Here is a 27471-nt window from a genome sequence, read left to right as displayed (position 1 = left end):
ATTTCACTTAATAATATGTCAAAGCTTAACATCTGATCTTCAAAAATAATTTAAAATGTGTAATATATATGGACAAACACTAAATGGTGAATATTTAGGTTGAGTCTAATAGTGTTTTTAACAGATCATACTGAAATAAACATCTTTTGCTTTTTTCTGTGTGGATTATTTCATTTGCATCAATTCCTGATGTCAACATTTTTATATTTGATATGTATTGCTGAATTGCTTTCCAAAAGAGTTGCATAAAATTATGACACCAATGATGACCAAGGGTGCTTGTTTTACCTGACCTTACTGCTACCAGTTCTGCAGTATTTTATTTACTTTACATTTTTGTTAATTTGATAGAGCAATAAAAATCTAAGATGTTAATTTGCTGATAGAAACAAGGTTGAACATTTTTCTTTTATATTTTTTTACTGAGTATTCCTTCATGTCCCATTTCCTTTAACTATTATGGTATTAAGTATCATTCTTTTCAAAAACCCATTTGTATGAGCTTTTCGCACAGACGCTATTTCTTCTTATGCCTTATTAAAAATGTTTTCCCAGTTTGTTGTTTCTCTTTTGACCAGCTACACAGAGTTTTTTTTTTTTTTTTTAAAGCTTTTTACATTGTACTAGAGCAACCATGTCACAGGTGTAAAGATTACATTTATTCTCTTAACTGAGAATCCTCTGGGGGCATCAGAGAAGAAAAATTACTACTTTCCAGTAGTCACACACACACAAAAAATGTCTTTTTTCCAAATGAAGATTTTAGCCCTAGATAGTAATATTACAATGCACAATATTATCTTTTAAATAACGAAAACAGAACCATAACAAAATGAAAAAGCATTATAAAGAAAAACTGTGTTTCAACCCATCATCTCTGATTTTCATGTATATATTTAAAAATAGTTATTTAAAAGTTTGAATTATGTCCTGAAATACTACAGGGAAAATAAGAAAAAAAAAGTTTGAATTATGAAAATATATTTATAATATTTACAATTATAATTGCTGCATAATACTTTGAGTTAAATTATTGCAATTTAACTCTCCCACATAACTTTCTAAGGTAAATGCTGAAAACATCTTCATAATAAAGCACAAGCTTATTTTACTTATTGCTATCACAATCTAGTTTAAAAAACAAGATGGGCCAGGCACGGTGGCTCACGCCTGTAAAACCAGCACTTTGGAAGGCCAAGGCAGGTAGATCATGAGGTCCGGAGTTTGAGACCAGCCTGGCCAATATGGTAAAACCCCGTCTCTACTAAAAACATAAAAATTAGCTAGGCGTGGTGGTGCGTGCCTATATTTCCAGCTACTTGGGAGACTAAGGTAGGAGAATCACTTGAACCTGGGAGGCAGAGGTTGCAGTGGCTACTTGGGAGGCTGAGGCAGGAGAATCACTTGAACCTGGGAGGTGGAGGTTGCAGTGAGCTGAGACTGCGCCACTGATTCCAGCATGACAAAGCAAGACTCAGTCTCAAAAAAAACCCACAAGACTGCCCTGTTCTCTATTAGGAACACATACTGATTATGCACATATATCACAGAAATAAAAGTTAGTTGATTCAACTGGCGTATACTGACTGCCCTATATATAAAATCCTGACAATGCAGAGGAAGAGGGATGTAATGTGGTCAAGAAGGCCTTTTCTATTGGCCAAAATTCAAAACAGTTTCAAGTATGGCAATAATAACATGTAAAGTGAAGAAAACAGAATACAAAATTGTGTACACTGCATAATTAAAATTAGGTAATCAAAAAACCCTATATGTTAGAGAAGATTGGAAAGAAAATTCCCAGAATGTTAAAAATTTCCAGGTGCAGGTACAATAATATGGGATAATACTTTTCTTTTTACCTACTGTTTTCAAATTTGTCTGATTTAACTTGTATTACTTTTTAGTATAAAAAGTACTCATTCTATATATTTTATAACAATAGTGATCTGTGGGCTGGGCATGGTGGCTCATACCTGTAACCCCAGCATTCTGGGAGGCCAAGACAGTTGGATCATTTGAGGCCAGGAGTTTGAGACCAGCCTGACCAACGCAGTCAAACTCCATCTCTACTAAAAAATGCAAAAATTAGCCAGGCATGGTGGTGGGCACCTGTAATCTCAGCTACTAGGGAGGTTGAGGCAAGAGAATCACTTGAACCCAGGAGGTGGAGGTTGCAGTGAGCCAAGATTGTGTCACTGCACTCCAGCCTGGGTGACAGAGTGAGACTCCACCTCAAAAAAAAAAAAAAAGGAATAGTGATCTGTAAGAGGTATATACATTTGTTTTTATGTGTTCTACATAGCAGAAACTGTATTATGGATGAAATTACTTCATTTGAAGTAAGTGTCCTAAAGCCACTAATTTCATCTTTGGGGAATGGTATTTTTTCTATTAAGAAAGACAATTCCTCTTACTACCTTCTGAGAACTTCTTTCATCCTCATCTTCAGATGGATCCGACTGGTGTTTTGGACTATCCATTTGAAGGAATGCTCTGACATCTGGACTAAAAACAAAAACTAACTTTATTATAACTTCAACAGCATTTCTATAGCCTTTGTGCCTTTTAAAATGAAAATTGAAATAGAAATAACTATATTAGCATTTACAGTAAGAAAGTAAAACAGAATCCATTAATATTCATTATTATAAAAGTAATAAGCAAATTAGTTTTTTTTAAAAAGAGAAACCAACAGACAAATGGGCAAAGATTATCAACAGGCAGTTCATGGAAGAGAAAACCCAAATGGCAAGCAAATTTGTGAAGATGGCCATAACTTCACTAATAATCAGAGAAATACAAGTTAAAATGATAATGAGATATCATGTTATGTCCATTATCTGGCAAAAGTTAGAAAAACAGATAATATTAAAAGTTGGTAAGAAAATTGGGAAAGAGACATGCTCAAATATTGGTGACAATGCAGAATGAAGCAACTTTTCTGAAATGCAATCTGGTAATACTTGGTAAAACTGTGTATGCATTTTCCCTGGGCCCAGAAATTCCAATTTTAGGAGTAAACCATAGAAAAAATTATGTGCAGGTCCAGCAAAAGGCATGTAACTATGATGTTCATTGTAGCATTTTCTGTAACGGTGAATTAGAAGCAACATAGGCATCTACCACCGGGGAAATAAGTTAACTATGGTAACTGCCTACAGGGAATACCAGTCAGCAGCCAGAAGCAAGAAACTATAGCATAGCACCATTTATATATACATTAAATACTCAGAGACACGAAGCATCAGCCTGTTTACTAAAGATACACAGATATCTAAGGATATATATCAAACATATTAAAGTGGGTATCAAGAGGGGGGATGAAGAAATGGCTATGAAGATCAAGGATGAAGAGAAAAAAATGGACTAAAATTAGAGATGGGCCACACATGAACTCATGACCAGTATGGGAAATCATTAAATCTCCGTACCTGGCACCCTCTCCCCAGTTTGTTCTTAATTATTTAATCAAATAGTATGCATTCTTCATAGGAAACTCAAAAGATGAAAAATTATTTTTAAAAAGAGGAGGCCTTAGCCAGGAGTGATGGCTTATGCCTGTAATCCCAATACACTGTGAGGTTGAGGTGGGAGGATGACTTGAGGCCAGGAGTTAGATACCAGCCTGGGCAACACAGCAAGACTCTGTCTCCACAAAAAATAAAAATAAAAAAACTCAGGATTGATGGTGTGCACCTGTTATCCTAGCTACTCAGGAGGCTGAGGCAGGAGGATCACTTGAGCACAGGAGGCTGAGGCTGCAGTGAACCAAGACTGCACCACTGCATTCCAGCCTGGGTGACAAAGAAAGAACTTGTCTCTAAAAGCAAAAAAAAAAAAAAAAAAAAAGGAAAAAAATAAATATAAAAAGAGTTGGGCCAGTGTAAATGTAAAACAGTATAGTCACTGTGGAAAAGAGTTTGGCTGTTCCTTAAAAAATTAAATACAGAGTTACCTTATGACCCAGCAATTCCAAACCTAGGCAAAGACTCAAAAGAAATAAAAACATACATTCACATAAAAACTCACACATCATAGCAGCATTATTCATAATAGCCAAAAAGTGGAAATATCCCAAATGTCCACCAATAGATGAATGGATAAACAAAATGTGGTGTTATTCACACAATGGACTATTATTCAGCCATAACATGGAATGGAGAGCGCTAACACATGCTATAACATGAATGAACCTCAAAAACATTATGCTAAGTGAACAAAGGCAAAAAAATAAAGTCACCTGCTGTATAATTTCATTTTAATAGGCAAATCTGTACAGACAGAAAGTAGAACAGTGGTTGCCAAGGGTTGGGGGAAGAGAGAATTTAGAGGTACAGTTTTTTTTAGGGGGATGAACATGTCAGATTAGATTTGGGGTGACAGAATTAGTGATGATGGTTTTAAAGCATCGTGAATATGCTAAAAACTACTGGTCCAGACGTGGTAGCTCACGCCTGTAATCCCAGCACTTTGGGAGGCTGAGGTGGGCTGATAACAAGGTCAGGAGTTCAAGACCAGCCTAGCCAACATAGTGAAACCCTGTCTCTACCAAAAATACAAAAATTAGCTGGGTGTAGTGGCATGCACCAGTAGTCCCAGCTTCTCAGGAGGCTGAGGCAGGAGAATCTCTTGAACCCGGGAGGTGGAGATTGCAGTGAGCCATTGGACTCCAGCCTGGGTGACAGAACAAGATTCTGTCTCAAACAACAACAACAACAACAAACAAACAAACAAACAAACTACTGAATTGTACACTTTAGAATAGTTTAAATGGTGAATTTTTAACTTAATAAAGAAGGTTTATAAAACGTAGGGGTGGGGATTTTCAATCTTACCACATAGAAGCAACCACTAGTAATATTTTGGCATATTTTATTTCAGTCTTTTTCTCTGCACATTTAAGATTATGTTACATTGAAACTTCAATGTTTTTACTTTACAATTACATCATAAGCATTTGTAAACAATCACTTTTGATAGATGCATATAACATGAATGTACTAAAAATTAGTCAATGATTCTTCCACTTGAGGGTATGACTTCCAACTTTTCATTACCATAAATTATGCTGCAGTTGATAATCTTTGTGCATAGTATTAGAACTCTAAGACTTTGAGAACAGATTTTTAAAAATAAAATTACTCATCTGAATTATAAACCATTTTTATAGTATAAAACAAATACAGTTTGTAAAACTGATTTCCAGAGCAGCTGTACCAATTTATACTCTTCTAGCAGTACATGAACATCCTGAAGGCTCTCAGGCTTAGTTAGCATTAAATGTTACATTTTATATTAACATCTTTGACAATTTGATGTGAAAAAAACATATTTTAAAGAGAAAGTACTCAGTATCACTTTCAGTAATAATTGAAATGCAAAATTAAAGCAACAATAAGATACCTTTTATACCCACTCACCAGAATGGCTAAAATGGAAGACTAACAATAGTAAGTGTTAATGAGATAAGCATAAGAAATGTAATTTCATACACTGATGTAAAGTGTACAACTGGTAAATCACTTTGAAAAATTATTTTTCACCATCCACTAAAGTAAAACATATACATATCCTACAACTCACAAGTTCTACTCCACGATATATCAGAAATGTTGGCACATGTACACCAAAAGGTATACTAATGGAAACATTATTTATCATAGTCAGAAAATAGAAATATTAGTATCTCAAATGCCCATCAACAGTAGAATGAATCAACTGTGGTATACTCATACAATGGAACATTATATAGCAATGAAAATAAACAAACTATAGCTACATGTGACAACATGGATGACTCTCACATTGCTGGAAAATAAGCAAGACAGAGAACACAGACTTTATGACTCCATTTATATAAAGTTCAAAAACAGGGCACACTAATCTATTTTGTTAAAAGTCAGGCTGGTAGTTACCTTTGGGAAAGAAGGAAGAAATAGAGATTGAAAGAGGATGTGTAAGAGATCGCAGGGGTGTTTGTAATATTTTCTTTCTTGGCCTGGGGGGGATGATACAATTCAGTTATGTTTACTTCTCATAATTTATTGAGCTATACAGTCCTGATCTGGGCACTTTTCTCTATGTTATACTGCAATAAAATTAAAATAAGGTACTTTGGCTTCCATTTTATTTAAATACATAAGGATATGTTCAGTTTCTCTGATAACCCATTTCCATGTTGTTTTTTGTGAGCCATTCAATGTGCTTTGTCCTTCTTTTTTTTCATTTTTGGTGTCTTAAGCATTTGCATGGGCTCTTTCTATGTTAAATGTATTTATCTGTCATCCTTTATCATGGAAAGCTTTTTCTGTATTTTTGGTTTTCAACTTTACTTACTTATGATTTGGGGGTTTGAAAGTTTTGTTTTTGCTCTTTTAGCGATGGGTCTCACTCTGTGACCCAGGTTGGACTGTAGTGGGAAAATCATGGCTCACTGTAGCCTCGATTTCCTGGGTTCGGGTGATCCTCCTACCTCAGCCTCCTGAGCAGTTGGACTACCAGCACATGCCACCATGCCAGGCTGATTTTTTGCATTTTTTCTGGAGGAGGGGGTTTTGCCATGCTGCACAGGCTGGTCTTGAACTCCTGGGCTCAAGTGATCTGCCTGTCTTGGCCTCCCAAAGTGCTGGGATTATTAGGCATGAGCCACCATGCACAAAGTTTTTATTAGTCAAATTTTTCATTGTTGTATTTTGTGATAATGTCATCACTTCCAACATGCTCAGAAAACCCTTTTCCATCCAGAGATGAGAGAAATACTAACATTTTAGTCTAGCTTGAAAATAATTTTAATTTTTTTTTTTAATAAAGTCATTTAAAAATTAGGTTTTCTGGTCAGGTGCAGTGGCTCACACCTATAATCCCAGCACTTTGGGAGGCTGAGGTGGGCAGATAACTTGAGGTCAGGAGTTCGAGACCAGCCTGGCCAACATGGGGAAACCCCGTCTCTACTAAAAGTACAAAAATTAGCCAGGCGTGGTGGCACGGGCCTGTGGTCCCAGCTACTTGGGAGGCTGAAACAGAACTGCCTGAACCCGGGAGGCAGAGGCTGCAATAAGCTGAGATCACGCCAATTCACTCCAGTCTGGTAACAGAGTGAGACTCTGTCTCAAAAATAAAAATAAAACAAAGTAATAGCTTAGCTTGAAAAGTGCTGTAATCCCAGCATTTTGGGAGGCTGAGATGGGTGGATCATCTGAGGTCTGGAGTTCCAACACCAGCCTGGTGAACATGGTGAAATCCTGTCTGTACTAAAAACACAAAAATTAGCTGGGTGTGCTGGTGCACACTGCAATCTCAGCTACTCAGGAGGCTGAGGTGAGAGAATCACTTAAGCCTGGGGAGCAGAGGTTGCAGTGAGCTGAGATTGTGCCAATGGACTCTAGCCTGGGCAATAAAGCAAGACTCTCTCAAAAAAATAAAAAACAAAAATAAGGTACATTTCCTTAACAATAATAACAGGCACATAGGAGGTGCTCAAGATATACTTGCTGACTGGCTTCTCTTCTTGCTCTCTTAAATTTCTACTATTTTAAGAATAGCTTGATGTTCAAATGAAGAGCGTGAAAATTAAAATTCTGTTAACAACAGAAGAGATCTAGGAAATAAGAAATGTCATATTTTGCTAAAAGAAAATGTCAGTTAAAAAATTAAGTTTGGCCGGGCACGGTGGCTCACGCCTGTAATCCCAGCACTTTGGGAGGGCGAGGCAGGTGGAACACAATGTTAGAAGTTCAAGACCAGCCTGGCCAACATAGTGAAACCCCATCTCTACTAAAGATATAAAAAATTAGCCAGATGTGGTGGTGGGCACCTGTAATCCCAGCTACTCAGGAGATTGAGGCAGGAGAATTGCTTGAACCTGGGAGGAGGAAATGGCAGTCAGCCAAGATCACACCACTGCACTCCAGCCTGGGCAACATGATGAGACTCTGTCTCAAAAAAAAAAAAAAAAAAATTAAAAAATTAAGTTTAAATAACTCTTGGCATTTTTGAGGCGCTGGAAATATCTTCTATCATGAATGGAATGGTGATTGTTACAGAGTGTACATACATTGAAAAATCCATTGAATTGTACACTTAAGAACTGTGTATTTCACAATACAATATTTTGGAAACTGGCAATTTAAAATAATCCAGTTGTTTTTAGTTGAATTTTAATGCCAAATATAACATCTTTATAATACTGCACATCAAGATCCAGAATGAATATTTAGTATTTATTATATAGTGTTAGGAGTTCTGAGTAATTTAGAATGCTAGAAGTAATAACCAATACCATTTATTGCATACTTATTCCATGCCAGCTCCATTAAAAGAAGAGACAAATTCAAACTTTGAATGCATGAATTAGATTTCACACAAGCCAGTAATATGCCAATTCAAAGTAATCTCCAGTGTATATAGCAATAATCAGAGGTTAGAAGGGTGGGTCTAAGGTGAAGATAGCATAGCACATGTCCCCAGGAAAAGGCATAATGTTTTATAAAATAATTAGACAGACAAATAATAAAAGACTTTTTACTGAGGAACAGACTAGACGAGGGAACTATTTGAGTGCAAGGATCCTACCAAATTTCATGCCCTTCTGCCATCTGCAAGAAGTGGCAGAGGATACCTGTTCTTACTGCACTATCTAATCCTGGTGAGACCATGGCTGCATGACCTGCCTAACCTTTGCCCTACCTGGGAGCATCAGGGGAAATACTTATCTCTGACCAGAAGATCTTCAGAGGAGATCCAGTGTTAGGCATTTTAGTAATTTAGTAAGTTTAATTAGGTAAATTTAAAAAGGAGGCTGGAGGGCCTGTTTAGAATAGTAGAAGGCTTCTGTCAACTATCAACAACCATATAAATAGTAATAATCATTTTTAGAACAATTACTCAAAAATACAGTCCCTCAGTGTTGTGGTTCTGAAAAGACTGTTCAACTGTGTCACATTTACACCATTGCCCACAGGCAAACTTTATTTTACACAGATAGGTGAGCTGCAGAAAAGCTCTCCAAATATTTTATCCTCTTCATTTCCTCTTAGAATACTTTATACATACAAGTACTATAACATAAATTACCAACCACAATAAATGTAATAAATACTCGAAAACTAACCTCTGGACTCAAAAATGAAAATACAAACCAAACCAGAGATCTACCAATGTTTTTGTAGGTATTTCTGATATGACCCCCATTCTTCTTAGCTGGGAGCTACTGGCTACAGAAGGAAGTTTAAACCTGTCCACATGAGATACCCACAGGGCTGGGAAAGCGCCTTCATCTTAATGGCTGCCGGAATGCTGTGTTTGGAGGCCTCATGTGGGTCAACAGAACAATGCCCCAGGTGGAGCAGAAGTGGTGGCATGAGTGCCCAACACCTGCCAACTCCTTCACCTCATCTTCTTTCCAAAAATCTGCTCAGCTCCAGTCACCATGAAATGTTGTGTCCTGACGGTTCAGACTTTCTATATCCTGTTATGCCTGGAATGTGTTCTCTATCTCTTTTTCTTGAATGATTACACATCCTCTAAGTTCTGGAAAGCCTTCCTTGACCTCCTCAAGAAGAGATGGCTGCGCCTTTCTCTATTATCTTCTAGCACCTCTATCATAAAAATTATCCACCTTCAATTACTTATTTATTAGTATATGCCAGTCTCTCCCACTACACTGGGAGCCCGTGCCTCTGGAAGGTAGGGACAACACTTAACTTTATATTCCCAATGCAACTAGCAGGTACTTAAATGCTTTTTGAAAGTATAGATAAAATATAATATCAAATAATTAGCAAGATGTTTTAACTTATTATGCAAATTCACTTCAGGTTTAATCTATAAAACTAATGCAAATACAAAAGGAAAAAAGAAAATAAGATGAAGAGAAAAGCGGAGAAAAAGTATCAGGAAGAAAACGCTCAAGAAAGACTTTACAAACAAATATAGCACAGAAACATTTCATAGAACACAATTTATATAAGAATTATTCAGTATTCTTATATTTGGTTTCAGTGTCCCTTTAGAACACAACAAAAATTACTTACTGGTTATAAAGTTCTGGATGCCTAACTAGGTTCTGAATGAATTCATTTAGTCCTGCTCGTCTTTGTTTAATAAAATCTGGAAGAGAGATATAAACTATTAAAATTATTTATGTCAGACTATGCAATTATCAACAGTTATATAATAGATAAGCACAAGATAGTAAATTTTGATTAAGAGGCTATTTTTAAATTCATGCTACTTATCACACAAGAAATACACCTAGAAATTATATATGAGAACCACTGTATTTATAGAATATATGTTACATATTACATGTAATTATATTACATATGTTAATTATATATTAAAATTAAAAGAAGCAATTTATCTCCAAAAAGTAAGTTCTCAAAAACTGCCTATTGTGAACTCTAAACAGACTGACTACAAAACCTGGAGAAACATATTGCTTTGTCCAACTCCTCATGTACTACCAGACAATGAATAAAAATTAACACTATAACACTGATGACTGAAATCACACTAATTAAAAAAAATAAGGATTTCTGGAAATCCTTTGTAACTGGGAAATAATGATTAATTTATTAACTGAATATCACCAAAATTCTAACTTCCACTGTTTAAAAAAAAAAAAAAACTTAAAAAAATGCACAAGCACGCTTTCTTAAGTTATTGTCTAGTATTTTCTTTTTTTTTAATTTTTCTTTTTTTTTTTTTTGTTTGAGACAGGGTCTTGTTCTGTCGCTTAGGCTGGAGTGCAGTGGCGCGATCTAGGCTCACTGCAACCTCTGCTTCCTGGGGTCAAGCAACCCTCCTGCCTCAGTCTGCCAAGTAGTTGGGACCATAAGCACATCGTACTATCCTTGGCTAATTTTTGTATTTTTTGTAGAGACAAGGTCTCACTATGTTGCCCAGGCTGATCTTGAACTCCTGGGCTCAAGCAATTCACCCTCCTCAGCCTCCCAAAGTTCTGGGATTACAGGCATGAGCCATCATGCCCAGCCTGCCCAGTATTTTCAAAGTGTTTTGTTTGTCGATAATTGAAGCTCATGCAATAGCAGTTTAGAAATAAATATTAAGCACAAACCTTTCTTTTAAATATAAACTTTTCTTGGAATTAGAAACCTTTTTCAAATATCTTGTCTCTCCTACTTACTAATCTTGAACCTTTCCAAGACTTCTTTTCTTGTAAAAAAAAAAAAATATATATATATATATATATATACATATTTATACCTCATAATGCTGTTATAGGATTAAATGAGATAATGCATCTAAGTTTATAGTAGGATGTCTGGCAGATAGTAAGAACGTTATTTATAGCTAATAATCATTAGCTACTATTATTTTTGTTGTTATTATTATTAGTTGTTGGGAGTCTAAAAGCCATTATCCTAAACTCTTTTTTTTTAATTGAGATAAAGTTTTGCTCTGTCACCCAGGCTGGGGTGTAGAGGTGCAATGTGGCTCACTGCAACCTACACCTCCTGGGTTCAAGTGATTCTCCTGCCTCAGCCTCTCAAGTAGCTGGGATTACAGGAATGCGCCACCATGCCCGGCTAACTTTTGTATTTTTAGCAAAGACAGGGTTTCACCATGTTAGCCAGGCTGGTCTTAAACTCCTAACCTTGTGATCTGCCCACCGCGGTTTCCCAAAAACCTGGGATTACAGGTGTGAGCCACTGCACCCAGCCAACTCTTAAGAATATACTCTAAAAATTGAACACATGTGATTTGAGAAACTGTGTCTAATGGTGAATGTCTGGATAAAAACCCATAAAAATATTCTACTTAAGAATGAGTTTGGGCCGGGCGCGGTGGCTCAAGCCTGTAATCCCAGCACTTTGGGAGGCCGAGGCGGGTGGATCACGAGGTCAAGAGATCGAGACCATCCTGGTCAACATGGTGAAACCCCGTCTCTACTAATACAAAAAATTAGCTGGGCACGGTGGCGCGTGCCTGTAATCCCAGCTACTCAGGAGGCTGAGGCAGGAGAATTGCCTGAACCCAGGAGGCGGAGGTTGCGGTGAGCCGAGATCGCGCCATTGCACTCCAGCCTGGGTAACAAGAGCGAAACTCCGTCTCAAAAAAAAAAAAAAGAATGAGTTTGGTTTAGTAAACTGATTTCTACCAAATAAAGGTGTAATGTATAGTGTTGGTCATCAAAATGTTGGGTTATTTCCAGTCATGTAGGTTTATTTCCATTTCTTAAATGTAAGGTATGGCTGCATACAAATATAAACAAATATAAAATCAGGTCTGGTTTTTCGGAGCCAGATGCATATACTTGGTACTTTTTCTTGTTTGTCTATGAATTCCTTGAAGAATTTCAGGTAGATATCTTATTAAACTCTTCCAAGGACATTTATAATGTCACTAGGTAGGCAGAGCACATGTGAAGTTTACATTAAAAACTATAATTAAAAGACAGTTATTTCTCAAGAACTGAACTTAGTAGCATATTAAGAACTAAAATGAATGACCACATTTGGGATATTAAAAGAAAACCTAATAACCATATGGGAGCAGCTTTAAATTGTTCTGTGGATACTTACTGAAGATACATTTTACTTTTGAAGGCTAATATGAAGAATTTCCTTTCTTCAGTGAGCTATAGCCCATGCTGTTCTAAGTATTTCTAGACTTGCCATTTTATTACTGACTATAGTTTTAAAATCCCTATGTAAAGCCCTATATAAGAAGAGAAAGAAGTCAGAATTTAGGGGCAATTCCAAGCTTACTTTTTTAGATCAACATTGAGCTTGCAAATATCTGAAAAAATTCCAGGTAAGACTAAGATAAGTGCCAAGAATTTATATAAGGCCTATATATTAAGAATTACAGTTAGAAATATGTATTTAAAAAAATATCTTCGATGAGTAAGTTACATGAATGTATCTTTTGTAATTCAAAAGAAATGTGAATTAGAAATTTTAAAAAGTCTGGGTGCAGTGGCTCATGTTTGTAATCCTAGTTTTGGGAGGCCTAGGTGAGAGAATCACCTGAGGCCAGGCGTTCAAGACCAGCTGGGACAACATAGTGAGACCCTGTCTCCACAAAAAATTTAAAAATTAGCTAGCTGTAAGACATTTTGGGCTGGATGATAAAAAAAAAAAAAAATTAGCTAGTTGTGGTGATGTACACCTGTAGTCCTAGCTACTTGGCAGGCTGAGGAGGATTGCCTGAGCTCGGAGGCAGAGGTTGCAGTGAGCTGAGATTTCACCACTGCACTCCAGCAGGGACAACAGAGTGAGATGCTGACTCAAAAAACATATATATGTATATATATATTTAAAGTTAAAAGTATGGTTTCCTCCGGGTGCATCCTATTAAAAAGTCTTTAAATTCATAATAAAATGTTAACAAGAAGTACTGGCAGAGATCACTCTTCAAATCAGCCTTCAAGTATGTAAGATGTATCTCATAGAGGTGGGCAACCATTAGAATAAAGTTAAAAAAAAAAAAAAGACATAGGCTTAAGCTGCAGCATAAGAACTCAAAAAGATAAGCAAAAACCCCACACAATGGCTGCCAACCATGAGTTAAGTTAAAAAGGAAATTTCAGGATGCATTTCTTAGGTATTATTTTATTTTTTGTTGTTGTTGAGATGGAGTTTCACTCTTGTTGCCCAGGCTAGACTGCAGTGGCAAGATCTCAGCTCATCGCAACCTCCGCCTCCCGGGTTCAAGTGATTCTCCTGCCTCAGCCTCCCAAATAGCTGGGATTACAGGCATGCACCACCACGCCCGACTAATTTTTGTAATTTTAGTAGAGATGGGGTTTCACTATGTTGGCCAGGCTGGCCTAGAACTCCTGACCTCGGGAGATCCACCCACCTCAGCCACCCAAAGTGCTGGGATTACAGGCATGAGCCACCATGCCCGGCTGACTTTATTTTTAACTTTTTATTATGGAAAACTTCATAAGTACACAAAAGATGAGAACCTTATTATGCTACTTTGAAATTTATCAACATTCTGCTATTCCTGTTTTATCCGCATTCCTCGCCCTTTCCCCCCCGCCCCCCTCCCCCCGCCCCGGAGTATTTTAAAGCAATTCTCAGGCTTTTTTTTTTTTTTTTTTGGTGTGGGGAAATAAATCAGTGTGTATCTCTAAATGGTAATATCTTAAAAAATAGTAAAGCCATGAAATCACTATCTCATAATGTCTATAAATTCTTTTATTTCCCTCCAATCAACAGGTAGAACTTAATTCTACTCCTATGTTGAATGGAGGTTGGACTTAATGACTACCTTCTAATCAGCAGAATATGGTGGATGTGACGGCATGTGACTTCCAAGACTAAGTGGTAGAAGGCACCGAGGCTTCCTCCTTGCTAACTCTCTTGGATCACTTGTTCTGGAGAAGCCAGTTGCCATGTTGTAAGAACACTCAAGGTTCCTTAAGAAGAGGCCCACTCACAAGGAACTGAGGCTTTATACCAAAAACCACAAGAGTGAGCCATCTTAGAAGTGGATCCTTCTGCCCCAGTAAGGTCTTTCAAATCACTGATGGTCTTTGCCTATTCATCAGAAGTTGTACAAGGATTTTCCAGTTCTATTATTCTGGGATTCTTCTATTTATGAATTGTGATTCCTCTATGAAGTATTTTCCAACATTATCTCTTTGGTACAAAGAAATTACATTTCATATAACAAAGGCAAGATAAACCCTTGATTCTTTCATTTATTGACTTGGGGAATAAATTTACTCTAGTAACCTCTACAGCATTTCATGAGGTTCCCCCCAATACCAAAGAATCAAAGTAAATTGAAAAGTGTTTATAACTGATATGCTGTAACCTGCTGTTACTTTCTCCATGCTCTGTCTAATCTTTGCTCAATGAAAGCCCCAACAACTGGGCTTTCGTTGTGTTTTGTGTTCTTTTGGTAAAACTGCAGTCATCCTAAATAGTTTCCTCGCTTTCAGGCAAGCTGTCCTGAGATTATTTTGTAAATTTCCTGCGCCAGATCTGGGATCACCATTTCTCCATGGAACTCTGGTTCCTTTGAGAGAAAAATGATATTTAGAGATTGCAAACTAAACGTTAGGGGTGTTGGTTACTACTTGTTATTGCTTTTAGGTATTTCCAGAAGAGAGTGCTAGAAAATATTTTTACAAAGGTAAAAAAAAAATAATAGGCCAGGTGCCGTGGCTCACGCCTGTAATCCCAGCACTTTGGGAGGCCAAGGCAGGTGGATCACCTGAGGTCGGGAGTTCGAGACCGGCCTGGCAAACATGGTGAAATCCCGTCTCTACTAAAAATACAAAAATTAACCAGGTATGATGGTATGTGCCTGTAATTCCAGCTACTCAGGAGGCTGAGGGAGGAGAATCACTTGAACCCAGGAGGCAGAGGTTGCAGTGAGCCGGAATTGCGCCATTGCACTCTAGCCCAACAAAAGCAAAACTCCATCTCAAAAAAAAATAATAAATAAGTTATGATTTCATATTATATTTCCAAATTAAGTCAAAAATTAGAGTATTTTCACTTGAAATCTTTGATTTTATATGTATCACTTTCCTCTCCTGCTTAAAATCTTGGTTCCCATGATAGTAACATAATTATAGAATAACAACCCAATATAACTAACAATAACATTATGGAATGCAGTGCAAAATTTGTCTATGGGTTTTTGTTTTCATCCTTAGCAATATATCCCATGAAGAATATACAGTCAAATTCCCATGTTTTAAAGTTAAATTAAGTTAGGTTTTTTCCTTCGGTTTACTTTCAGTTGTTAGAGGCTGCTTTGTTATTGTATTTTTATTTTTGTTTTTAAAGTGTTTAAAATGTGTGCATGGTTCCAAAGTCAAAGATATAAACAAAATTTATTCAAGGTCATCTAACTTCCACCCCTTTTGTCTTTCCTGATCTCTCTCTCATTCTTAAAGTCACTAGTTTTATTAGTTTTTGATTTATTGTTCCATTATTTCCTTTTGAATCCCCATACCTTTTTCCACACAAAAATACACACCATACAAACTCATTTGCTATACCATGATTTTCTTCCCATTTAATGGCATATTCTGGAGATCACACCATAGCAAAATACATAAAGAGCTTTTTTGTTCCTTTTTACAGGTACATTATATCTAGCTCCATTGGAAAAATATTTCCATTGTTTCCAGATTTTCTATTAAAAATTTGTCACAATACACAGTATTGTGTGTAAATTATGTCACATGCAGTTTATTTTGGGGACAGATTCCTAGAAATGTGATTTCTTGGCCAAAGTGGAAAATGCATTCACAGTTTTCTGAAATATTACCAAATTCCCCTCAACGTGGATTGTACCACTTTTTATTCCATTAGAAAAATATGGGAATGCCTGTATCCCCAAAGTGTAACCAAATGAGCATCTTATCCATCTGTTTTTCTGAATTTGACTTAGATTTGATTTTCCCAATGCAGGACTTTCCAAGATCTCTGTTACATACCATCCTTTTCATTGTTGCCAAGTCATATATAATATACGCAGGACAGACAAACAGTTCTTCAAAAAAATCAGTTTTTAGTGTTAATTAATTCACCAAAACAAAGTACCAAAGAGCATTCAGCCTGGTATCTTGCCTTTAACAAAGCAGCAATGTTGCCAGTCTTACTTCTCTGCCTTCTTCCCTTGATGAAATGATTGTTTTAAGGATTCAATTAAGGGATCTACAGAACTTCAACCCAAGTTCAAGTCTCATATTATCTATCACTAGTAGTTTGATTCTTAATATTTTTCTGCCATTTCTAATTAGTTAATTCTCTCAGTCACCCAGGCGTGACCCTCCAATTATCTCTCATTCTCTTCTCTATATGTCCTGTTACCTAAGGAAACATCAAGATGTATTCCAGATTTTTCATTAAAGGAGTTCTTGTACGTTGCTCTTTTTTTTTTTTCCCAAGACAGAGTTTTGTTCCTGTTGCCCAGGCTGGAGTGCAATGGCGCAATCTCGGCTCACTGCAACCTCTGCCTCCCAGGTTCAAGCGATTCTCCTGCCTCAGCCTCCCGAGTAGCTGGGATTACAAGTATGCACCATCACACCCAGCTAATTTTGTATTTTTAGTAGAGACGGGGTTTCTCCATGTTGGTTAGGCTGGTCTGAAACTCCTGACCTCAGGTGATCCGCCCGCCTTGGCCTCCCAAAGTGCTGGGATTATAGATATGTGCCACCACGCCTCACTTTTTTTTTTTTTTCTGGTTTCCAGGCTGGAGCGCAGTAGTGCAATCTTGGCTTACTGCAACCTCCACCTCCTGGTTCAAGCAATTCTCCTGCCCCAGGTTCCCGAGTAGCTGGGACTACAGGTACACACCACCATGCCCAGCTAATTTTTCTATTTTTAGTAGAGATGAGGTTTCGCCATTTTGGCCAGGCTGGTCTCAAACTCCTGGCTTCAAGTGATCTGCCTACCTCGGCCTCCCAAAGTGATGGGATTACAGGCATACCCACCATACCTGGCCTTCATAAGATTTCAATCGGGAAAAAAGTGTTCTGCTGCTGAAAACAAAGCAAGAGTATAAAAACCACAGGTCTACAGAATATAATCTAGCTTTGTTGTGCCAACTCAGTTTTCTCTTGCTTCTCTTTAGTAATAGGTTCACATATTTAGTAATACTTTAAAACCTACTATTTGCCTAGTAGTTTTAAAGTATTACTTTAAAACCAGTATACTGCCACTATAAACCAATAAAAAAAGACATAAGTCTCCACCTTCAGAAAATCTACAGCCTACTATAAGACAGATTAGCAATTACAATGAAATGTGCTATATACTCCCAAGAGAAAAAAAATCTGTATATAACCAGGGAAATAAGAACATTCTTCAATCCTGAGGTTCATAAAGTGTAAAGAGTAGGCCGGGCGTGGTGTCTCACTCCTGTAATCCAAGCACATTGGAGGCCAAGGCGGGCACATCACCAGAGGTAGGGAGTTCAAGACCAGCCTGACCAACATGGTGAAACCCCGTCTTTATTGAAAAAAAAAAAAAAAAAAAAAAAAAAAAAAGTGTTAAGAATAATAAGCCTCCAGTTGAGAGGGCTATAGGCAAAGCAGCCTCTGGGGAAAAAATGTTTTAATTAAAGCAAGAATGTGGAAGAAATACGAAAAAGATGCAGGATAAAGAGCAGTCTGCTAATGGTGGGCAAGATTCCACAGGACACAGTAACATGGTCTGGGAGGGAAATGAACGGTATAAGGTTAGGATGCAGAGAGAAAGCACAGTCAAGATAAGGGACCTTAGAGCTTTCATTTTGAGTAGTGACCAAGAACACAGACATGTAAGGTATTATCAAGTTAACCAGTTACAAGGTTACAAGCAAATTAGTTGGGGAAGGAGGGTAATCCATTCGGGATTCATCTGTGGCAGATATAGGTGACTCTTCTGATAAAATTCCTGGTGGATAAGAAGACTTCTGTTTCCCTATAAGTAGCCATCTGTGACTTGGATTAATCTCTTGGGTTCTAGGGAAAAAACTCCATGCTTGCAGCTTCAGTCATAGGTGCTAGATGCTGGGACCCTATGTGTCAATAGGCTCCCAAAGGGTGAGCAATAGGATATCTTTTTGGTATCCCATTCAGAGTCCTGCAAGTTGCTATGTACACAGTATACATTTAATGTTTCTGAATATAAAAGTGAATATTCTTCATGACACTGATTTAAAGTCAGAGAAGTTTCCCAAATTAACCTGAAGGATCAATTTAAAAAAAATTTTAATAGCGTCTCACTCTGTCACCCAGCCTGGAGTGCAGTAGCATGATGACAACTCACTGCAACCTTGAACTACTGACCTCAAGCAATCTTTGTGCCTCAACCTCCTGAGTAGCTGGGACTATAGGTGCACACCACCATGTCCAGCTAATTTTTAATTTTTTTGTAGAGATGAGGTCTTGTTATGTTGCCCAGGCTGGTCTCAAAACTCCTGGCCTCAAGTGATCCTTCTGCCTCAGCCTCCAAAAGTGTTTCAATTATAGGTGAGAGCCACTGCGACCAGCTCACGACAACTAAATTTATCTGAAATCAGACTACTTGAATTTAACTTCTGAATCTGCCCTTTACTATCTGTATATGATCCTGGGCAAATTAATGAACCTAACTGTGCCTTAATTTCCTTATCTGTAAAATAGTGGTAACAATAATAATACCCGAGATCTCACAAAGTTGTGAGGATCGAACGAATTTAAACACATGAAGTACTCAAAACAATGCCTAGTAGATAGTAATCCCCTTCCTGAGGCATTATTTTCATAGAGCATGAGATCTTTTAAAGTCCTGCACTGCTATACAGTACAATGAATACATTAATTTACTTCTTCAAACTTCAATGATCACTTCATAGCTGGCCTATGAAGTTGTTGCTTACCTGGATCAAAATTATCACCAAATATTCTCTTGGCAGGAATCTTCAGGGCCATAGCAGGAAACTGTTTTTTTAACTAAAATTTTTAAAAATAACATTACATGAACTAATTTTATAAGTCTTCTAGTTATGCATGCATCAAAACCAAATACAATCTAATTTTAAAGAAAATCCATTATAAGACAAACTTGAATATATGATCATCCAAAGTACAATATAAATTATACCAATAAAATGCCACAAACTAATTATCTTTTTTTGTTCCAATAAAATACCTAGTATCTGTGTGACCCGACCTAGGATAAACTACTTAACATCTGTGTCTCATTTTCCTGCCTGTAAAATGAGGATAATTTTAACAATTACCTTACAGATTTGCTGTGAGGTTTTTTTTTTTTTTTTTGAGACAGAGTCTTACTCTGTAGCCCAGGCTGGAGTGCAGTGGTGTGATCTCAGCTCACTGCAACCTCTGCCTCCCAGGTCCTGGGTCCCGGTTCAAGCAATTCTCCTGCCTCAGCCTCTGGAGTAGTTGGGATTACAGACATGCGCCACCATGCCCAGCTAATTTTTGTATTTTTAGTAGAGACGGGGTTTCATCATGTTGGCCAGGCTGGTCTTGAACTCTTGACCTTGTGATCCACCCACCTCAACCTCCCAAAGTGCTCGGATTACAGGCATGAGCCACCGTGCCTGGCCTTGCAGTGAGTTTTAAAGGAGATCATGTATAGTAAGTCCTTAGGCTAGAACCTAGTGTTACAGTTCCGAATACATATTACCCATTTATTATCTTAGGAGAAGATATGTTCCTGGTGTTTTCTCTACATGAATAGCTTGACAATAGATTTCTAAGAAAGCAGATGAATTTTGCTTTCAATACCCTCTTTCTGCTCCAACCTTCCCCTTATTAATAGTCTAATAAGTGAGACCTCGTCTCTACAAAAATAAAATAAAATAAAATAAAAATAGCAAGGCATGGTGGCATAGACCTATTGTCCCAGCTACTCCTAAGGCTAAGATGGGAGGATTGCTTGAGCCTGGAAGGCTGAGGCTGCAGTGAGCCATGATTATGCCACTGAGCTCCAGCCTAGGCAACAGAGTGAGACCGTGTCTGAAAAAAAAAAAAAAGTATTCTAATACATTTGTTTATCAGATATGCTTGTCTTCAGAGAAGGAAAATGTGACCCTGAAGAAATTAAATTTGGGGCAGTCAAGTCATAAAAATGGGTTATATTTTAATTGTAAGTTTGATGTCAAACACACACACACGCACGCACACGTAACAACTGTATCTCAGCTGGGCATGGTGGCTCACTGAGGCCTGTAATCCCAGCGCTTTGGGAGGCTGAGGTGGGTGGACTGCTTGAGCTCAGGAGTTCCAGACCAACCTGGGCAACATAGCGAGAACCTGTCTCTACCAAAAAAAAAAATATATGTATATCAGCTGAGTGTAGTCCAGCTATACAATTTGCAGGAGGCTGAGGTGGGAGGATTGCTTGAGCCAGGGAGGTACAGTGCACCCTGATCATGCCACTGAAATCCAGCCTGGGTGACAGAGCAACAACCTGTCTGACCAAAAACAAACAAACACCCAAAAACTATACATCTAACTACCAACTGACAGGAAATACAAAGAACAGAGGAATGTACTAACCAGTTTACGGCATGGGGCATACTGTCAGTAAAATGGAGACTGAAAGATATGTAAACAAATGACCCTGTTTTTCACACACACACACAAATACGTAAAGGAAACAAGAGAGGCAGGCAAAGGGGCAACTTAGTGATTAAATGACACTTAACAGACTTATCAGCCAGTCACATAAACCCTAACTGGATATCTGATATTAAGGCATTATTCTTAATTTATTTTTAGATGTGGTAATGGTATGGTATATACGTTTTGTTTTTAAGAATCTTTATCTTTTAGAGATGCATACTAAAATATTTATAGATGAAAATATATGATGTCTGAAATTTGTGTCAAAATTATGGTGGGCTGGCTAGGGATAGAGATGAACCAGGAACAGCCACGTATCAGTAATTATTGAAGCTGGATGGTATCATAATATTACTTTCTGAATTGGTGCTAGTATGTCTACTTCTGTATGTGTTTGACTCCTTTTCCCTTTTCCTTTCCCCTTCCCCTTTCCTCCCCTCTTCCTTTCCTTCCCCGCTCTCTCTTTCTCCCTTTTCTTTTTCCCCTTAAGATAGTGTCTTGCTCTATCACCCAGGCTAGAATGAAGCACTGACCTCCTGAACTCAAGTGATCCTTCCCTCAGCTTAATGACTAGCTGGGACCACAGGCACATGCCACCACACCTAGCAAGTTGTTTTATTTTTTGTAGAGACAGTCTTGTTATGTTGCCCAGGCTGGTCCTGAACTCCTGAGCTCAAGCAATCCTCCTGCCTGAGCCTTGCAAAGTGCTGGGATTATAGGTGTGAGCCACTGCACCTCACCTGTGTTTGATAATTTCTATAATAAAAAGTTTAAAATATAAACTACAGTCACAAAGAACACACTGAAATTGAGAATTAAAATGTCTACAGTTTTCTTTTATTCTAAAAGGAGTACAGGAAAATAATGTATGTTTTTGAACTTAGGGAAATCCAGGCCAGGTTTATCCTGATTTCTGTAGTTTCAAAGAATTCAACGATAACTGTTTTCCTATTTTTTTCTTTGTCCCTCACCACAGGAGGCAGAATTAGAAGGAGTTATATAAAAAGAGAGAGACATAGAAAGTGATTAAATAAGAACAATGAAAAACAGGGGAAAAGAAATGAGGGAGATGAATGATAAAAACTGAACTACATGTTAAGGAAATTCTTCTGCAAAAAGTTGAAAGATGGGATGTTTCACGGAAGAGAGAATGCAGGTGATCATGGATGGAGGTACACCAAACAAGCTTTCCTATTTTATTTTTATGCTTACAGATACTCAAATATTAACACTCATTTTAATTAATCACCAGCTATTTAAATCATGAAAACATCATGAAGACAAACTATTGGTGTGGATCTCCACAATGCTGAGTTTTTCGGTGACATTTTCTACACCCCTTCCTCTTATGAAGAGTTTCACAAAAGACATCATGTTTAGAAGGTAAATCTAGCCTATGAAATATTTTAAGCAAAAGACAGAAAGAAGCCTCAAATGTGTGTATGTGTGTATGTGTATGTGAGACAGAGAGAGAGAGGGAGATAGGGAGAGAGAGAGAGAGAAAAAAAGAGAGACAGACACTACAGTCATGTTATTTTCACCCAAGCTTAACCCAAGCATCTCAATGGGTACAGTTATATTTACACACTCCTCAAAGATGTGCTGAACATGTAATAATGGGTATTCAAGAGTTTCAAAAAGAGTTAACACTTCAGTCCTCACTCAGCCTCCAATATAAGCCATTTTTTAAAAATCACTAAAAACTTACAGAAGATATTCCCATGTACTCTTATTGGCTATTGTTTCAAGAGTGTAACTTTAATTACAGAAAAAAAAAAACCTATCTCAATATCCTTTGATGAAGGAAATATCTAAAACTATACAGGTTGAGTATCACAAATCTGAAAATCTGAAATCTGAAATGCTCCAAAACCAGTAACTTTTTGAGTGCTCAAAGGAAATGCTCACTGGAGCATTTCAGATTTCAGATTTTCAGATTTGGGATGTTTAACTGATAAACATAACTCAAATATTCCAAAATTAAAAAAAAAATTAAATCCAAATCACTTCTGGTTCCAAGTATTTCAGATAAGGGATACTCAACCTGTATATAGTAAGTGCAGTTGTATATGCATTAAAGAAAAGCTAAACAACAGAAGAAAACAGAAAAATGTTAACAGTTATTTCTGAGTAGCAACGTTACAGATGTTTTGTTCTTGTTTTTGTTTTGAGATAGTGTCTCAAGAGTGCAGTGGCATGGTCATGGGACAATGCAGCCTCAACTGCCCAGGCTCAAGTGATCCTCCTACCACAGCCTCCAAAGTAGCCAGGACTATAGGCATGTGCCACTATACCCAGCTAATTTTTTATTGTTACTTTTTTGTAGAGATGGAGTCTCCCTATTAATTTTACATAGGAAAAAATATTTTTAAATTGCAATATTATCTTTAGAAGTTCAACTTCAAGTAGCAAGTGATTTGAATATTAGGAACAAATATATACATAGTGAAATGCTGAATAAAGATGAATCAGGAGTCTAATTTTCACAACTTAACAAAACACAGGAAGTTGTACAGCTAGACATTAATTAATTCTGACCCATTTAGGAAGTAATTTGTTTCTTAACTGATATATGTATAACTTTCCACATATTCAAAAAAATCTTACAAATGATAACCCATAAGCATATATATATTTACTCCTATGTTTAAAATCAAGAGACAGGGTTAAGAAATGAAAATAATTACTTTCAAATAATTACTTTCATAAATATATAAACAGAGTTTTCTCCAGAGGATGCCTAGTAATCTATCGTTCATTAAACAGTGACACTGAGTCAGGCATGGTGGCTCACACCTGTAATCCCAGCACTTTGGGAGGCTGAGGTGGGCTGATCACGAGCTCTGGAGTTCGAGACCAGCCTGGCCAATATGGTGAAACCCCATCTCTACTAAAGATATAAAAATTAGCTGGGCATGGTGGAGTACACCTGTAGTCCCAGCTACTTGGGAGATTGAGGCAAAAGAATCACTTGAACCCGGGAGATGGAGGTTGCAGTAAGCTGAGATTACACCACTGCATTCCAGCCTAGGCAACAGAGCGAGACTCGAACTCAAAAAAAAAAAAAAAAATGACACTGGGAGATTCCTATTTATTATTGCATGAGAGCAGAGGAATTTCATTTGAGATTTGAGGCCAAGGACAGTGGCTCATGCCTGTAATCTCAGCACATTAGGAGGCTGAGGTGGGCAGATCACATGAAGCCAGGAGTTTGAGACCAGCCTGGCCAATCTGGCGACACCCTGTCTCTACCAAAACTACAAAAATACTAGCCAGGCATTGGTGACTCATGCCTATAATCCCAGCTACCTGGGAGGCTGAGGCAGGAGAATTGCTTGAACCTAGGAGGCAAAAGTACAGTGAGCCGAGATCATGCCACTGCACTCCAACCTAGGTGACAGAGTGAGACCCTGTCTCAAAAAAAAAAAAAAAAAAAAAAAAAAAAATTGGGGATTTCAAGCACAACTGCTTTTGTTCCAAACTGAAGCAAAGCTTTAAATCCAGGACTGTCTTAATGACCTGTAGTTCCATAACAGCTATCTATAATTGAAGAAGCATGCTTTGGCTTCTATGTATGATCTTTAAGACAACACTATCCACAAACACTGCTACCTGTGGAAGATATGGACTAATGTACGACAGTGACTGTGGTGGTGGTCTTGCTGCCTACTTTTATCTTTTTAGATGGGGTCTTGCTGTGTTGTCCAGACTGCAGTACAGTGGTGCGATCATTGCTCACTGCACCCTCTGAACTTCTGGGCTCAAGTGTTCCTTCAGCCTCAGCCTCCCAAAGTGCTGGAATTACAGACGTGAACCATCGTGCCTGGCTTCTTGCTGCCTACTTAGAAAGTATGTACTGCAAAACTAGATTATGAATACTATTTAATATCTGAGTTATGAAAATATAAAAACAGGTTTTAGTAATCTAAATAGCTAATGGTCTGTTAGATCTCACCACCCAGGTAACTGTCAGAACTTCTGAAAGTCAACACTCATTCCAGTTGTGTTGGTTACTAAAAATCTGGAACCTAAGACTTATCTCTAAGAATGGAAACAAACTATGGAAGGGAGATAGGTTCATGATAGACTTATAAGTTAAATTAAACCAGAAATACCATGATGATTAACAATTATCAGAGAAGTAAGTAGAAAGATCTGACTTCTACTTTTCTATGACATTAAAAGGTATTTTATCTAGTTCTCATATTTTCAATGGTTTATTTGGAATTGTTCAGCAGTCCTCTCTCCACCCTTTCTTTGTAAGCATTCCAAAGTTCGGGCGTTTTTGAAGAATCTCTTACCCTCCTTGTCTGCTTCTCTGACATATTAATATATGAGTATCAATTTAATCATTCAAATATATTTCTTTTATTTTGGGATTTTCCTCAGGTGCTTTCTTTTAATTAGAAATCTTGTAGACTCTTACTTACAGTGTTGTAAAGTTTATCAAACTCTGCATATCTCCTGAAGACAAACCATTCACTCCTTCCCACTGAAACCAGAACTTTATAAACCTGTGGAAATAAAAATATAACATAATGTAACAAAATTTAATTGCAAAAAACCCATTAGCTACTTAAATACATGAAACCTGTTTTCATATTCTCTTTTTTTTTTAGACAGAGTCTGGCTCTTTTGCCAAGGCTGGTGTTTTCATATTCTGAAACTGATATTAACATTAACATTTTTATATGATTCTCCAAGATACATAAACATACCAATTAAAGTACGTACTGAATCTTGTCAAATGGTATTCTTGGCTGGGCTCAGTGGCTCATGCCTGTAATCCCAGCACTTTGTGAGGCTGAGGTGGGAGGATCACTTGAACATAGGAGTTCAAGACCAGCCTAGGCAACGTAAGGAGACCCCATCTCTACAAAAAAATTAAAAATTAGCTGGGCATTGTATACGTGCCTATAGTCCCAGCTACTCAGGAGGCTGAGGTGGGAGGATTGCTTGAGCCTGGGTAAGTTGAGGCTGTGGTGAGCTGAGATTGCACCACTGCATTCCAGCCTGAGTGTCAAAGCAAGATCATGTCTTGAAAAAAAAAAAAAGGTGGTGATGGGAAGAATATGAGGTCAGGGGAAAAAAACAGGTAATATTTTATTTTTCAAATGTTATGATATATTCTATAATTTTTAGAGAATAACATAGTTAACACCCGTGTGCTCATCATTTGGATCTACTGAATTCTAACATTTTGCCATTCTTGCTTCAGATATTTCTCTCCCAAGAATAAAATACTGTAGATTCAATTGTTGCCACTTCCCTCTCTCTTCTTTCCTAGCAGTAATTACTACCTTGAACTTACAAAGTATTTTCAAAAATGGTACTTGCTACATAAAAAACCTTCAATTATTAGTTCTCTTCCCTCTAGGTCATCTTTCACATAGTATTTTTAAAACTATTAATAAGAATTTATCCTCAGACTTTCTAATATTATCTTCCATACTCAATATTTTCAAATATACATAATCTCATATAATCATAATCAACAACCCTATGAAGTAAGCTGAAGAAATATTACAACCCCCCCACTATACATGAGACACCCTACATGAGCTGCAGGATGGTAATCTGGCCCTTTTGGTCTTAACTGAGAAGGAATCTAGTTGTCTTAGAGGAAGGTATTAAGTGTAAGATGTTAGAATTAATTTGATACCCCCAACATGGACAGCACACATAAGTTGAGGGCAAAAAAGCTAGCCAAGGTGCCAGCGACACTGAATAAGATTAGACAGGCCAGGCGCAGTGGCTCATGCCTATAATCCCAGCACTTTGGGAGGCCGAGCCGGGTGGATCACAAGGTCAGGAGATCATGACTATCCTGGCCAACATGGTGAAACCCCTGTCTCTACTAAAAATACAAAAATTAGCTGGGTGTGGTGGTGTGTGCCTGTAATCCCAGCTACTTGGGAGGCTGAGGCAGGAGAATTGCTTGAACCAGGGAGTGAGAGGTTGCAGTGAGCTGAGATCGTGTCACAGCTCTCCAGCCTGGCAACAAAGCAAGATTCCTGTCTCAAAAAAAAGACTAGACAAGAGATTTACCTCATATGGCACTCAGGATAAGACAGGCCTAGAAGCAGAACTGCTATAAGAGAATAAAACACTTAGATTTATATCACTGTGAGTTTCCTGAATTCTTTGTGCTGACTTGGTGAGAAGAGCAGACCCAAGAAAGGTCAGGTGGCCTCCTCTGACTACTCAAATACAGTCAAGACTAGAAGGAAGTCTAGGTTCCAAGCCGGAGCAGCTCTGCAGCAAATATATTTACAGAAGGTAAGATAAAGCCTTGTGAAATTATGAATTAACAGTATGATATATAAACAAGTGCTTATTAAAGAAGTACTAGTAAAACACCAGTAGACAAAAAGAAAAACCATTCAAATTCTTAAAAATATTTCCATTGGTAA

The 27471-nt window shown here is 37.5% G+C and overlaps 1 protein-coding gene across 9 annotated transcripts in view; it reads right to left on the bottom strand.

The window, feature by feature from the left end:
• The window catches only part of SGK3 (serum/glucocorticoid regulated kinase family member 3), a 187393-nt gene that overhangs the window by 35971 nt on the left and 123951 nt on the right, over window positions 1-27471 (bottom strand). For 8 of the 9 annotated variants that reach the window (XM_021669673.2, XM_021669576.2, XM_021669562.2 and 5 more), the window contains 4 exons: window positions 25489-25572; window positions 19345-19417; window positions 10035-10110; window positions 2421-2508 (listed from right to left, as the gene is read on the bottom strand). In XM_021669673.2, the coding sequence (XP_021525348.1) occupies window positions 2421-2508; window positions 10035-10110; window positions 19345-19417; window positions 25489-25572 (321 nt within the window). Of the gene's footprint in view, window positions 1-2420; window positions 2509-10034; window positions 10111-19344; window positions 19418-25488; window positions 25573-27471 lie in introns of those variants that run through there. The other variant, XM_021669798.2, reaches the window with a different exon arrangement.

The sequence above is a fragment of the Aotus nancymaae genome, unplaced genomic scaffold, assembly GCF_030222135.1.
Source record: "Aotus nancymaae isolate 86718 unplaced genomic scaffold, 86718_ANA_hifiasm-v0.15.2.pri h1tg000036l, whole genome shotgun sequence".
NCBI classification, from domain to species: domain Eukaryota; kingdom Metazoa; phylum Chordata; class Mammalia; order Primates; family Aotidae; genus Aotus; species Aotus nancymaae.
The sequence above is the reverse complement of the archived record's forward strand: the minus strand, read 5'-3'. Positions and strand labels throughout refer to the sequence as shown.